This window comes from Columba livia, chromosome W (assembly GCF_036013475.1).
Source record: "Columba livia isolate bColLiv1 breed racing homer chromosome W, bColLiv1.pat.W.v2, whole genome shotgun sequence".
Classification (NCBI taxonomy): Eukaryota; Metazoa; Chordata; class Aves; order Columbiformes; family Columbidae; genus Columba; species Columba livia.
Genome location: NC_088641.1, coordinates 1,898,757 through 1,914,901, shown reverse-complemented (window position 1 = coordinate 1,914,901; position 16,145 = coordinate 1,898,757). Strand labels below are relative to the sequence as shown.

The following is a 16,145-nucleotide window of genomic DNA, read 5'->3' as shown; positions in this document are numbered from 1 at the left end:
CAACCACGCCAACCAACCAACCAACCAACCAACCACGCCAACCAACCAACAAACCACGCCAACCAACCAACCAACCACGCCAACCAAGCAACCACGCCAACCAACCAACCACGCCAACCAACCAACCACGCCAGCCGACCAACCAACCACGCCAGCCGACCAACCAACCACGCCAGCCAACCAACCAACCACGCCAGCCAACCAACCAACCACGCCAGCCAACCAACCACACCAACCACGCCAACCACACCAACCAACCACGCCAACCAACCAACCACGCCAGCCAACCAACCAACCACGCCAGCCAACCAACCACACCAACCACGCCAACCAACCAACCAACCACGCCAACCAACCAACCAACCACGCCAGCCAACCAACCAACCACGCCAGCCAACCAAACAACCACGCCAACCACCACACCAGCCAACCACCAAAATAAATAACAAGCAAACCAAAGGAATAAGGAGCGAACCAAAGGAATAACGAGCGAACCAAAGGAATAACACCCACCCCTTCTTTTTCTCTTGTATTTATTGTTCTTTTGGGAGGCACAATGGGAATTTCAGCTTGCGCTCATTTTTCCCTCGCCAACAGCGGGTACAGGTTACAATCCACAATCAGTACGTACTGAAGGTCTCCAATTAAATTTATATCTCCTGATAATAAAAAGGTGCACATGTCAGACAGCAGTGGCAGCTGAAAGAAAAACAGTTTACACAATATTTGCTTCTAGAGCTGCACCAACTGCTAGTTTAAGGCTGTTTGGTGAAAATTTGACAGGCAATTTCCTCAGGAAACGAAAAGAATTTTGCCTACATTATCCCTGATTGAAAAGACGCTTTCACAAAACCCTTGATCAGTGGGAAATTATATTGGCGTTACGCTTCCTTTGCTTCGAAAGACATTAATTCATCTTTTTGTACGGAATTCAGACTTCCTGGCTATTCCTTTACCTTGCAGGAATGGCACAAAATGAAGGCGGCAATGTTTTATCGCCGCGAAAGGCAGCAATTTCTCAGGAAATTAGCGATTTGGGCAGTGCTGCACTTTCCAGTGTCTCTCAGGCCGTGTTCTCTATGACAAGAGCAATTCCTTGTCCGCCGCCAATGCAAGCCGAGCCAACCGCATATTTCCCACCACGACGCCTGTACGGAAGAAAGAACAGTGAAAATTAATGAAACCACAGTTGCTGTCATTCAGATTTTATGAAAGGAAACTAGTTAGCAAGTAAGTACTATTAAATATGATTTAGAATGTGTCTTGCATCTAGGTAGGAACAACCCCAGGTTCCAGTATAAGTTGGGGAACGAGCTGTTGGAGAGCAGTGAAAAGGGACCTGGGGGTCCTGGGGACAGCAGGGTGACCATGAGCCAGCACTGGGCCCTTGTGGCCAGGAAGCCAATGGTACCTGGGGTGGGTTAGAAGGGGGTGGTCAGTAGGTCCGAGAGGTTCTCCTGCCCCTCTGCTCTGCCCTGGGGAGACCACACCTGGAATCTTGTGTCCAGTTGTGGCCCATCAGTTCCAGCAGGACAGGGAACTGCTGGAGAGAGTCCAGCGCAGCCACCAAGATGCTGGAGGGAGTGGAGCATCTCCCGTGTGAGGAAAGGCTGAGGGAGCTGGGGCTCTGGAGCTGGACAAGAGGACACTGAGGGGGGACTCATTCATGTTTACAGATATCTAAAGGGTGTCAGGAGGATGGAGCCAGGCTCTTCTGGGTGACAACCAGTGATAGAACAAGGGGTAATGGGTACAAACTGGAACACAGGAGGTTCCACTTAAATTTGAGAAGAAACTTGTTCCCGGTGAGGGTGGCAGAGCCTGGCCCAGGCTGCCCAGGGGGTTGTGGAGTCTCCTTCTGTGCAGACATTCCAACCCGCCTGGACACCTTCCTGTGTAACCTCATCTGGGTGTTCCTGCTCCATGGGGGGATTGCACTGCATGAGCTTGCCAGGTCCATTCCAATCCCTGACATCCTGTGATTCTGTATGTTGTTCTTTTTCTAGAAAAAGATCATCCAGCCTCAACTGACGTTGAAATATTTCTGTAGAAAACAAGGTCTGGCTTTTTTACCATCAAGAAAGCCAAAGGAGACAGAATTTCTGAAAGCAGACTAAAAGTACCTTAATTCATGAACCAGATGAGCTGTGATTCGCGATCCCGACGCACCCAAAGGGTGACCTATGGCGATGGCACCGCCGTTGACGTTGGTTTTTTCAGGGTCAAGGCCCAAAACTTTTTCGACAGCTAAATACTGAGGTGCGAACGCCTCGTTCACCTGAAACGCCAGAGAAACGATAAAACCGTTCGCCTCTGATTTTCCGCACAAGCTTTCAGCGGCGTCTGCACGCATGGGATGAAACGCGGCGCGTTTCTTCTCCAGGTCAATATGAAAAATGGTGTTGATAAAAGCGTACGCAGACAACGCACAGGTTGTCAGGTCAAGCCATGAGGAGTAAGCTCACGTTCATGTTTAAATTCCTTACCTCTACCAAATCCATGTCCTTCAGGGTCAATCCTGCTTTCTTCAGAACCTCGGTGATTGCAGGTACAGGGCCTGTTGGGAAATTGTGTGCAGTTAGTTAGATTAAAATAAAATAATAATAAAAGCTTATAAATATGTAGGAATAGCTTTGTAAAGCCTCATCAGATTCCATTCCATGAGTCTCTGTGCAGGCAATGAATCCAAGAAAGAAAAAGGCTGTTCTGGAGTTTGCCAGACACGTGTTTAGTTACAGTTATTGTTCGTTTGGTGGTGTTAATATAATTGAACGGAAAATCTTCTAGTCAATAAAACTAACAAGAAAAGGTTCCTTTGGACACAGGTCCCAGCCAAATAAAGCCAGTAAGATTTTTTCTTTTGAGAATATTACAGAGTTTGGATATAAAACTGTTCTCTGGAAAAAAGTTGCCATTTATAACCACGTATTATCCACTAGCGGTGATTAATCTCAAAGCACAGCTACCTAAGGGGACACTCAAAGATTATTCGAAAGGGCTAATTCATTTGAAATTTGAAAGGAGAAAGATATTGAGATGGCAGCTGATCATGAGACCAAAAAAACACCCCTAAAATATGAACAATGCTATTGCACGATGGTATTTTACCAGACTTTGTGAGGCAGGACCAACTATGTCTGTGAAAAGGAAGCTGCTCAGTCAGAAGGGATCAATCCCAAGGTGTCTGGATTGGAGGGTTTGTCTGCATTAAATTCTGCTTGATTAGGAAGCATAAAATACGGGACTGGTGAAAAAAGAAGAGTAATTGGTTTGCCAAAATAATACCTGAATAGATGCTCAAGCTCTTAGCTTGAGCAACTGAAAGGGGTACATGGAGCCAAAACTCCTTCAACAAGCAGTGAGGAAGACAAATCAGAGCTACACATTTAATTATGAGAATTAAAGCTTATAGAAATTAAAGTGATTTTCAGGAGAAAACTGGGTTTAAAAAAATTGAGAGCGACTGTTTTCTTGACTTACTAACAGAGTGAAAAAGGAAAAAGGTGGGGGACTAAAAGAGCTAATATTATAGGTACCACACGTAGCCCTTCAGCCAAAGCGAGGAGTAAATCAACCCCTGTGAGTAACACTCTGTAGTAAACACACAAAAGCCTTCAGAGCTACCAGACTCAGCACACTGCAGCCTCTCTTTCCTTCCTCTGGGATATTTAAACGCTGCTTGATGCTGTTCTATCAAAAGAATAAAATCTAAGATGCCTCTCCATCCCTGGGAAACTGATGAAACGACTTATCCTTGGTGCCATCTCAAGGCATATCAGGGCTAAGAGGGTCATTAGGGGCAGTCAACATGGCTTCACCAAGGGGAAGTCGTGCTTGACCAACCCCATTGACTTTTATGAGGACATAACAAGATGGATGGATGAGCAGAGTGGTGGATGTGGTCTACCTTGACTTGAGTGAGGCATTTGACACAGTGTCCCACAGCATCCTCAGCGCTGAACTGAGGGAGTGCGGTCTGGATGAGCGGGGAGTGAGGTGGAGTGTGACCTGGCTGAAGGGAAGAAGCCAGAGAGTCGTGGTCAATGGGCAGAGTCCAGTTGAGGCCTGGATCTAGTGCAGTGCCTCAGGGGCAGTGCTGGGGCCGGGATTGTTCAAGATATTCATCAGTGATTTGGCCGAGGGAATAGAGTGACTGTCAGCAAGTTTGCTGGTGACACCAAGCTGGGAGGAGTGGTGACACGCCAGAGGCTGTGCTGCCATCAGAGACCTGGACAGGCTGGAGAGTTGGGCGGGAAAATGTAATGAAATAGAACAAGGGCAAGTGTAGAGTCTTGAATCTGGGCAGAACAACCCCAGGTTCAGTGTAAGTTGGGGAATGACCTATTAGAGAGCAGCGTAGGGGAAAGGGACCTGGGGGTGCTGGGGACAGCAGGGTGACCATGAGCCAGCACTGGGCCCTTGTGGCCAGGAAGGCCAATGGTACCTGGGGTGGGTTAGAAGGGGGTGGTCAGTAGGTCCGAGAGGTTCTCCTGCCCCTCTGCTCTGCCCTGGGGAGACCACACCTGGAATCTTGTGTCCAGCTGTGGCCCCTCAGTTCCAGCAGGACAGGGAACTGCTGGAGAGAGTCCAGCACAGCCACCAAGATGCTGAAGGGAGTGGAGCATCTCCCGTGTGAGGAAAGGCTGAGGGAGCTGGGGCTCTGGAGCTGGACAAGAGGACACTGAGGGGGGACTCATTCATGTTTCCAGATATCTAAAGGGGGAGTGTCAGGAGGATGGAGCCAGGCTATTCTGGGTGACAACCAGTGATAGGACAAGGGACAATGGGTTCAAGCTGGAACACAGGAGATTCCACTTAAATTTGGGAAGAAACTTGTTCCTGGTGAGGGTGGCAGAGCCTGGCCCAGGCTGCCCAGGGGGTTGTGGAGTCTCCTTCTGTGCAGACATTCCAACCCGCCTGGACACCTTCCTGTGTAACCTCATCTGGATGTTCCTGCTCCATGGGGGGATTGCACTGCATGAGCTTGCCAGGGCCCTTCAACCCCTGACATCCTGGGATTCTGTGTTTTACCACAACTCACCGATGCCCATGATGGAAGGGTCGCAGCCAGACGCATGATACGCGACTACTCGTGCCAGAGGAGTAAGACTGTGCTTCTTCAGGGCCGATTCACTGGCAATGATGACAGCACCAGCTCCATCGCACACCCCCTTGGAATGAGAGAGAAAAGCATCTTAAGTGGAGAATATAAACCCTGACACACTTTAAACTGAATATGCCTCTCAGAAAAGCTTGAGTCCAGGATATTAATATTTAACAGACAATTAGTAGCGTTTATTCAAAACCATGGTCTTCCACTATTCTGTGGATTGCGAAAGATAAATGTAGGTTTCTAATTAATTTCAATGGTTTAGAAGCATTTTTGCCGCTTGAAGCCTCCCTTACACTGGAAATATCATTCTGTAGACTGGCAAGAACACTATTGATGGTGTATAATATTAATGCAGACACCAATGCCTATTTTGGAAAGGAATTATACAATTACAGTGGTCCTTCCGGCCCAAAGAACATTAATCAGTTAATTAAGGTAATGACTGTAAGAGGAACAGTGCTGCTAAGCACCCTGGGTAAGAGCAAAATGTGGTTTGGACACAGAGGATACTAACGGTGGTAAAAGATGAGCAGCAGCAAGGGCGAATTCTACACAGGCAGCAACTACATCATTAGAGGCTGATGAGGAAGTGTTAATGACTCACTAAAAGCCCGGCGGCAATGCACAGAACCAAATTATAGGAGCGGACTGAAGGATCCCTCACCATTTAGAGGCCGGGAGGGTTAATCGCGGCCATTTAATTCCAAAATTAGAAATAATTTTCATCAAGACCCAAAGGTGGCTCAGCAAGACACCAACGTGGCGACAATGGACTTGGAGAACGTTCGCAGCGACGCTTCAGGAGCCGAGGCCTTGACGTACTCACCGAAGCGTTCCCGGCAGTGACCGTCCCGTCCTTCTTAAACACACACGGGAGCTTTGCCAGCTGTTCTGGGGTGGTCTGGGGTTTGGGGTGCTCATCCTTTTCCATAGTTTCTTTCCCCTTTCTCGTTTTCACTTCAATCGGTGCCATCTCAGCGTTAAAGTAACCGGCGTCCTGAGCTGCGAGCACAAAAAGGATTACACCAAGATGCACGAGCTACACAGAACGTAAAAATCATTCCAATCAATGCTAAAAACAGACTAGATTTGAAGTTATATCAGAAACGCTTCCATTCTTAAACGGACTAACCAGCTTTACACCTCTGTTGGGTTTTGAGGGCGTATCGGTCACAGTCCTCCCGCGTGATGTTGTATTTTGCGGCCAGATTTTCAGCCGTAAGCGCCATAGGGAGTTTAACGTGCGTATCTGTTAGGCCGGCCCACAACGTGTCTTCCAGCTGCGTGAAAATTAGATAGAATATGAAAATTAATTATTATTAGAATTATTAGAATTATTAATAGAAAAACAGTGTAGAAAAAACCATCGAAATATCATAATTTAGCATTTTGATGTTACACAGAATCACAGAATGGACTGGGTTGGAAAAGACCTCAGAGATCATCGAGTCCAACCCTTGGTCCAACTCCAGCCCATTGACTAGATCATGGCACTAAGTGCCATGGCCAAGCTCAGTTTAAAAACCTCCAGGGCCGGTGAGTCCAGCACCTCCCTGGGCAGCCATTCCAATGCCTGACCACTCTCTCTGCAGAGAATTGCTGTCTAATCTCCAGCCTAAATTTAAGCCCATGCCCCCTTGTCCTATTGCTGACTGCCTGGGAGAAAAGACCAAGCCCCACCTGGCTAGAACTGCCCTTCAGGTAGTTCTAGAGAGTGCTGAGCTCAGCTCTAAGCCTCCTCTTCTCCAGACTAAACAAGCCCAGCTCCCTCAGCCTCTCCCCATAGGGCTTGTGTTCCAGTCCCTTCCCCAGTCTTGTTGCTCTTCTCTGCACCCGCTCCAGCACTTCAATCTCTTTCCTGAGCTGAGGGGCCCAGAACTGAACACAACACTCCAGGTGTGGCCTCCCCAATGCAGAGCACAGGGGAAGGATCACTGCCCTTGTCCTGCTGACCACGCTGGTTTGGATCCAGGACAGGATCCCATTGGCCTTCTTGGCCACCTGGGCACACTGGTGGCTCCTGTTGAGCTTCCTGTCCATGAGTCCCCCCAGGTCCCTTTCTGCCTGACTGCTCTCCAGCCACTCTGTGCCCAGCCTGGAGCGCTGCAGGGGTTGTTGTGGCCAAAGGGCAGCACCCGCCACTTGGCCTTGTTGAACTTCATCCCATTGGAATGGGCCCATTTTTCCAGTCTCTCCAGACCCCTCTGCAGAGCCCTCCTGCCTTCCAGCAGCTCCACACTCCCTCCCAACTTGGTGTCAAATTTGCTGATGATGGTCTCAATCCCCTCATCTAAATCATCAATGAAGATGTTGAACAGGACCGGACCCAACCCTGACCCCTGGGGACACCACTAGTGCCTGGCCGCCAGCTGGATGCAGCCCCATTCACCAGCACTCTCTGGGCCCGGCCCTCCAGCCAGTTCTTAACCCAGCAGAGAGTGCACTTGCCCAAGCCATGGGCTCCCAGCTTTTGCAGGAGTATATGATGGGAGACAGTGTCTCTTCAGAAGATAAAAATCATTTCTCTAGCAATGCATTTAATTGCAATTGACCATGTTTAGAATTCAGAGATGCTTACAGTTTGGAGGTATTTATTCTTTACTGGTTTTTTTACCCATTGCTACCCTCACTAGCTTTAAAAGCAAAAGAAAGTACTAGACCTTGAGTTCTGCTCCTAATCTGGTTCCAAACCGAATGTTTCGAACTGCATATGGAGCCTGGCTCATATTTTCAGCTCCGCCACACAGAACAACTTCGGAGTCGTTAAGGCAAATTTCCTGTTAAGAGAAAAAACAACTAGATTTAGGATTTAATTTGCTGGTTTGGTCAGACCGTAACAACTGTTTTAGGAAAAGACTTCATCACCTACAAAGCCACCCGCACACAGAACAAATTCAAGCTTAGCCATGTGTATATTGATGAAGGGGTATTAGGATCGGAGTCTAATTAAGCGCACAGAACCTAAAAGCTCCAATTCCTAAATGCACCACCCGACAGTTCAAGTTATTTGCAGACTGGAATGGAAGCAGATGAAATTATCTCGATAGGCATCAGATGATTAATTAATAATTACTACGATTGATTTGTACTATGTACTGAGATGCTTCCTATAGTTACTAAAACTTTGTGTACGTTTAAGCAGCTTGGAATAGAATCTGCAGCTTGGTTGTGTGTTGTAGTTTTCATATAGGTGGTCAAAGTCGCCAACAGATTTATTCAGTGTAGCCTTTGCAGAAAGCACTAGAAAAAAGACACTTGAAAAGCACAGGTTGCTGCTTACACAGGTGAGAATATGAGCAATAATCAGTGGGAAGCCTCCTGTTGTGGTTCTGATGCCCAGGAATTCCAATTCACCCAAACAGGATCACAAAATGCAACTACTGCACAGCTGAGCTCTATTTCATGGGATGTTGCGTTCCTTATATTAAACCAAAAATAGCTACGACGATGATTTTTAAGACCAACCACAAAATATGTCACAGTGGAGGGTGAACTTCTTCACAATACCATGCAGGACAATAGGAAATCACTACCAGTGGTAGCTAAAAAATCCACGTTAAGCCTCATCCCAAACATGAAGAACATGTTTCTACGTATTTCTCTGATGTTAACACTCTTATCAGAGGTTATACTTATCAGGTGTTAACACTTTATCAAGGTTATAAACACAAGATGTCAGGGGTTGGAAGGGCCCTGGCAAGCTCATGCAGTGCAATCCCCCCATGGAGCAGGAACACCCAGATGAGGTTACACAGGAAGGTGTCCAGGCGGGTTGGAATGTCTGCACAGAAGGAGACTCCACAACCCCCTGGGCAGCCTGGGCCAGGCTCTGCCACCCTCACCCCCAACAAGTTGCTTCTCAAATTTAAGTGGAACCTTTTGTGTTCCAGTTTGTACCCATTGCCCCTTGTCCTGTCACGAGCCAGTGCTGGCTCATGGTCACCCTGCTGTCCCCAGCACCCCCAGGTCCCTTTCCCCTACACTGCTCTCTAATAGGTCATTCCCCAACTTACACTGGAACCTGGGGTTGTTCTGCCCAGATTCAAGACTCTCCACTTGCCCTTGTTCTATTTCATTACATTTTCCCGCCCAACTCTCCAGCCTGTCCAGGTCTCTGATGGCAGCACAGCCTCTGGCGTGTCACCACTCCTCCCAGCTTGGTGTCACCAGCAAACTTGCTGACAGTCACTCTATTCCCTCATCCAAATCACTGATGAATATCTTGAATAATATATAACTAATACAGATTAAAAAATAAGAGCTACGTACCTGACATCCATTGGCAATGGATTGGAAACCAGAGCCGCAAAGTCTGTTGACGGTGAGGGCTGGAACCGGGACGGGAACTCCCACCCGTAACCCAGCGTGTCTCGCGATATAAATCCCGTCCGCGGCGCTCTGTTGGCAGAACAAATAAAAGGGTTCATTACGCTCTGATTTCTTTAATACTCCGGATGAAAAGGCAGCGTGGTGTAATTGCATCACTGCGAGATGGTGGATATTCACCAAAAATCCTATTTGTGAGAAGAAGCACTTCAAAACCACACCATCCTATATGATTGGAAAGGGACTAAAGATGTTAAGACCAAAATCAGTAACTTAAAGAGTCTTATGTGACACAGCCAGGGTGGGGGTGCAGAGAAGCTTCTGGAATGCCCCCAGTCAGATGTGATCAGGCTATAAAACGGGATTCTTGTCGAGGCTCTGCCCCTTGCATGCGATCTCTTGAAGTTACGAGCTGCCAGGAGCCACTTTCTCCCCGACTCTGGGATGGAGACTCCGCTTGCCTTGCCGCCACGTGTGTGAGTAAAATTAGCCCTCGCATGACTGTATCTACTTCCCGTGCACATCTGCACGCGTATTTATACTTTCTGTGCTCAATATGAGCACGTGTATAAGTTATTTCCTCGCAGAATCGCGAGTGTATTTTCCTCCCGTGCTTCCACATAAGCACGTGTAATAATCCGTGCACATTTGCACGTGTATCTCTCCTCGCAGGATTGCGAGTGTGTTATAAATCTACCCTCGCAGGATTGCGAGTGTACACTTTCTGTACTCAATATGAGTATGTGTATCCCTTTAAATAATCCCACACCGTGTTCAGGCAAGTGTGGACTCTTCCCGGACTCAGGGGCAGCTCCGGCATTGGTTTTGGTGAAGCCACGTGCATGCACACTGTGGACCGCCTGTTGTATTAGTTGCTGCCCCTTAATAATTTTCCTCAACTGATATCCGAACCCGTATTCATGTCAGTTTTGGAGTGCTAAAATCCTGTTTCTCAACGGTTTAATAAAAGCTGGTTTGGACCCTGTTGTCCCTTAAACTAACCTCGGGGTGCCTCCGTGACAGCACTGTAAGAAATTTGGACACTGTTTCTAGGCCACAATCAGTTCTTAAGAAACCTGAAAAGAAGCTGAGATGGCAGCTGTAGAATCACAAGCTACACTTTAGGCTGAAAATCAAGAAGAAACGCTGCAAGTTTGTTCACATATCACAAAAGTTCTGTTACTTGGCTCTTCGGCACCCTTGAAACACTCAGGGCAAAATAAGCCTGTCTACCCTTAATCACAGTATCAGAGTATGTTTGGGACTGGAAGGGACCTCAAAAGATCATCTAGTCCAATCCCCCTGCTGGAGCAGGAACGCCTGGGTGAGGTCGCACAGGAACATGTCCAGGTGGGTTGGAATGTCTGCACAGAAGGAGACTCCACAACCCCCTGGGCAGCCTGGGCCAGGCTCTGCCACCCTCACCAGGAACAAGTTTCTTCTCAAATTTAAGTGGAACCTTTTGTGTTCCAGCTTGATCCCATTACCCCTTGTCCTGTCATTGTTTGCCACCGAGAAGAGCCTGGCTCCATCCTCGTGGCACTTACCCTTTATATATTTATAAACATTAATAAGGTCACCCCTCAGTCAGCTCCCTCAGCCTTTCTTCATAAGGGAGGTGCTCCACTCCCTTCAGCATCTTTGCTGCCCTACGCTGGACTCTCTCCAGCAGTTCCCTGTCCTGCTGGAACTGAGGGGCCACAACTGGACACAAGATTCCAGATGTGGTCTCACCAGGGCGGAGTAGAGGGGAAGGAGAACCTTTCTGACCTACTGACCACCCCCTTCTAACCCACTTCTAACCCACTTCTAACCCAGGTACCATTGGCTTCCTGGCCACAAGGGCCCAGTGCCAGCTCATGGTCATCCTGTTGTCCACCAGGACCCCCAGGTCCCTTTCCCCTCCACTGCTCTCTAATATGTAATTTCCCAACCTATACTGGAACCTGGGGTTGTTCCTGCCCAGATTCAAGACTCTACACTTGCCCTTGTTCTATTTCATTACATTTTCCTGCCCAACTCTCCAGCCTGTCCAGGTCTCTGATGGCAGCACAGCCTCTGGCATGTCACCACTCCTCCCAGCTTGGTGTCACCAGCAAACTTGCTGATAGTACACTCTATTCCCTCGTCTAAATCGTTAATGAATATATTGAATAATATTGGCCCCAGCACTGACCCCTGAGGCACTGCACTAGATCCAGGCCTCCAGCTAGACTCAGCACCATTGACTACCACTCTCTGGCTTCTCTCCTTAAGCCAGTTTGCAACCCACCTCACTACTCTATTGTCCAGACCACACCTCCTCAACTTAGCTGTGAGGATGCTGTGGGAGACGGTGTCAAAGGCTTTACTGAAGTCAAGGTAGACCAGTCCACCGCTCTGCCGTCATCCATCCACCTTGTTACATTCTCACAAAAGGCTATGAGCTTGGTCAAGCATGACTTCCCCTTGGTAAAGCCGTTCTGACTGCCCCTAATAACCCTCTTATCCTTGATATGCCTTGAGATGGCACCAAGGATAAGCTGTTCCATTACTTTCCCAGGGACAGAGGTGAGGCAGAATATAAAGCAAAGTCAAGTCAGAATACAAAGCAAAACCAAACCAGAAATGCTCTTTGCTGTCTTGCTTAAAACAAAACCCTAATCCTAATATCCTAATCCTAACCCTAATATGTGGGTAAAGGCAGTTTTGCAGTGCTGGTGCTCTGTACATAACAAGCTCTTTGGAAAAAATATGATCGCTCCCAATAATATCACAAATCATGCGGGTATGTCCCTTAAACATGAAACGTAACACTATAAACGCTACTTACCCATTTAATTTCCATCCCTTTGGCTTATTCTTGGCTGCAAACCATAGGCAACTATGTATAGGACCAGAGGATGAATAAAATCGCTGCTGACCAGCGAATTTTCCACGCTACCAACCTGTATGACGTTGCCGACGATGACGCTGTCGATGATCTCGGGAGAGACTTTGCCGGCGGCCAGCGCGGCCCGAGCGGCGATTTCCGTCAGGTCGGTGGCGCTGAAATCCTTCAGCAAACCTCCATAGGCCCCAAACGGCGTTCGCTTCGCCGCGACGATGAACACGCCTGCGAGAGGAGCGAGAATTAGCCAGATAACCAACAGCGAATCCCCATTCTAAGCGGGTAACATCCTAAATTCAGAAGCAGGTTGTAAAGCAAAGAAATGTGAACCCACACAGTTCAAGATGAATAAGATATAGGATATATATAACTTTATCAATAGGATATAGATATTTTATCAATGATTTGAGTGCACCCTCAGTGAGTTTGCAGATGACACCAAGTTGGAGTGTTGATGTGCTGGAGGGTGGGCAGGTTCTACAGAGGGATCTGGACCATCGGGATGGTTGGGCTGAGGCCAATTGTCTGAGGTTTAACAAGGCCAAGTCATGGGTCTTGCACTTGGGTCACAACAACCCCATGAACGCTGCAGGGTTGGGGAAGAGCAGCTGGAAAGGACCTGGGGGTGTTGGTGACAGTGGTCGGACATGAGCCAGCGTGTGCCCAGGTGGCCAAGAGGCCACCAGCATGCTGGCTGGTACCAGCACTGGTGTGGCCAGCAGGCCCAGGGCAGTGACCGTCCCTGTGCTGGGACCTGGGGAGGCCAAACCATGAATCCTGGGGGCAGTTTTGGGCCCCTCACGCCACAAAAGACCTTGAGGTGCTGGAGCGAGTGGAGAGAAGGGAACGGAGCTGGTGAGGGGCTGGAGCACAAGTGTGATGGGAGCGGCTGAGGGACCTGGGGGGTTCAGCTGGAGAACAGGAGCTGAGGGGACACAGGGACACAAAGAAACGGCCTCAAGTTGCGCCAGGGGAGGTTGAGGTTGGATCTGGGGAACAATTTCTTCCCCAAAGGGCTGTGGGGCATTGGAACAGGCTGCCCAGGGCAGTGCTGGAGTCACCAGCCCTGGAGGGGTTGGAAATACACACAGATGAGGTTCTTAGTGACATTGGTTAGTGCCAGGGGTGGGTTAACGGTTGGACTTGACGATCTTGAGGGTCTCTTCCAACCCAAATGATTCTATGATTGTAAGGTATGCAGAATCAATGGTCAGAAAGCAAGACTAGGAAGATTCCAGAAAGCGATTTGAAAAAAAAACAACACACCCAGATATTTTAGATACAGATTTGTGGACAAACGCATTGGCCAGAAGCAGAATTTCAGCTCTGGAAAAGCCACCTTTGAAGCAAACTGAATATCTTGGCAGTGTCGCTGCTCCCGCGTGCGAAAACACATGCACACCCATTTGTGACCTTTCCCCCAGTTAAACAACAGAGCCACGAAACATCCCCGGTTATATTAAGTAACACTAGAAGGAGAAATACAGATACAAGAATGCAGGCGAATGAAAACGCCTGTGCGTTAAGCAGCTTGTGAATGCTGTTTTCAGCTCTGTAATCCAGATTATTTTGTCGGGTTTATTTTCAGGGTGAGGGTTCTCTTCTACTTCTTCTGTATTCGGATCCCAGGCTGCGTGATTTATACAAAAGAACCTTCCAAACTGGTCAAGGTCGCACTCACAACCTGAATACAATGTTAAAACCTGGAGCACGCAATTACTACACTCATTATCTGGGGGATAATTTAAGTAAGAATTGCAGCTAAAAGATAGGAATGAAGGCAAAAAACGTGGGGTTTGAAGCCATGAAAAGAGCAAAACAAAGTAACACCCTAAAAAGGTGCTAAGCACACTGCTGCTGATCCCTTAAAACGTAGCACTGACACAGTAAATATTCCAAAACTTACAGCAGGTGGTTTGATTTAACTGTCCCAAATGGATTGTATTAACTATAAATTATCGAATGTTCCCTTTGAGACTTCATCAAATGTTAACAATGTAAAGCAAAAGACCGTAGCTGGTCCCAAAGCTTTGCTGCGGAGCAAACTAAACCAACTTGTTCTCCTCCCTTTTGGCCACGTTGTCGCTTATTCACATTATTTGCTGAATAGCCCGAGGATGGAACTTTGCCCTTCAGCTTTCACAATAACATCTCTCTCTTTCACCCTGGTTGCTCACTAAATCTCTAAGGGAAAAGCAGCACAACCTGTGTGGAGTTATAAATGAGCACAGAGCCTTTCCCATAAGGACTTTTTTAAGGATTATTACTGCAGAGCCTTCCTATTTTTGCTTGATTGGAGCGACACCTCCAAATAAAGGATCCCATGGTCTTCAACAGCTCTAAATCCCTATTAATTAGTACTATCCTACATTACCATGGCAAGACTTCCAAAGCCTCTGCAATTTTCCAAGGTGATAAAACATCGGATGAAATACACTGGGATAAGGAAACTTTTAGGGCTAGAAAGCAAAGGTCACTCTGAATCCTCACCAAACACTCAGTTCAAGGCTTCTTTTAATCAGGTTTTGTTAATCACCCGCTGCCAAACAGGCTGTTATAACATTCCTTAATCCTCCAGCATTTCTTGGTATGACAATATTTCATCAGATCCTCTTTTAAAGGCCTAAAAACCAACTGTTAACCTCCCCCAAAAATTAACGGGCGAGAAGTGTGTATGAAAAACATTATTGCAAGAGAGAAGATTATGAAATGGGCACAGAAAACTAACACCAAACAAGTTTGGGCAAAGATGCTTTCTATTATCAGTTCAGCAGAGCAATATGGAATTACACTAATTACACCAAAGAGAATTACAGAATTAAATTACAGTAGACAGGCTCTCAGCCCTGAAACCTCAAACCGTGATTATATACGTTATTATTTAGGTACCACCCGCCAAACAGCAAAGCTCTGTCAAACAGATAAAAAGCACAAGTTCACCACACTCCAATTTTGCTTTTAAAGAATAATTGGGCGTATTCATCTCATTTTTAAGAGGCATAACATTTTAACTGCGTAAAGCAGAAAGCACTTCTTTCCACAAAATACTTGGTGCTTTTTTACCGCTGACACAGGCGGGGGGGGGTGGATGTGACAAAACAAAGTTTAAGTTATTAAGTGTCACTTCTAGTCACTGCACGCAAATAGGGACAGTTATTTAACACATATATGCACCGTTTGCGTATATATTAAAGCTAGGTAGCTAAAATCTGGGTTTATTTCTACCACAAGTGACTTAAGCGCTGCAGCAAGTCAAGCACCGCCGGTCACCTTTACCTCAGACCCGCCCGCCATGACACAACCAGCCCGGGTCCCGCTGCCCCCTCAGTGCCCGGCGGCCACACCACCCTCGCTGGGGAGCCCCACAACCCCCACCCGGTACCGGGGAACCGCCGGGGAACCGCCAGGAACCCGCCGGGGCTGAGTGACAGGAGCCCGGCGGGGCTGATGGAGCCTCACCCCTCAGAAGCGCCATGGCCGACCCGCTCCGCTCCGCTCCCGCCGCGCCAGCGCCTGACCCGCCGCACATTCGTCACGCTGGGGGCGGAGTGAAGCCAGCACTTTTTAAGGTATTTTTAATATATTTCTCCCCCGCCATCCGCAGCTGAATTCCACAGGTGCGGTGAGGAGGGTTGTACCGGGAAAAGTTACCTCAGACCCTGAGGGCTCGTCTCTGGGAGCGGCTTTAACGGCGGTTTGGCGCCCTGAGGTGCTTTGCCCTGTTTCCAACCTTCATCCTGTTAAAAGTTGGACTTTCCTCGGGAGAATCCACAAAACCCCAGCCTTTTCAAAGGTGTTTTTGAAAAAAATACATGTTGAGGTGTATTTGGGTGTGTA

At 47.8% G+C, this 16,145-nt stretch overlaps 1 protein-coding gene across 1 annotated transcript; it reads right to left on the bottom strand.

The window, feature by feature from the left end:
• Positions 1-519: 519 nt before the first annotated feature.
• LOC102090854 (3-ketoacyl-CoA thiolase, mitochondrial) lies at positions 520-15,984 on the bottom strand. Its single transcript, XM_005509138.3, has 10 exons — positions 15,768-15,984; positions 12,367-12,533; positions 9,383-9,511; positions 7,774-7,890; positions 6,246-6,393; positions 5,940-6,115; positions 5,042-5,171; positions 2,487-2,557; positions 2,124-2,278; positions 520-1,148 (listed from the first exon to the last, which is right to left on the bottom strand). Exons 1-10 carry the CDS (start codon positions 15,835-15,837, stop codon positions 1,064-1,066), a joined length of 1,248 nt encoding a protein of 415 aa, XP_005509195.2. The 5' UTR covers positions 15,838-15,984; the 3' UTR covers positions 520-1,063.
• Between the last annotated feature and the right edge of the window lie 161 nt (positions 15,985-16,145).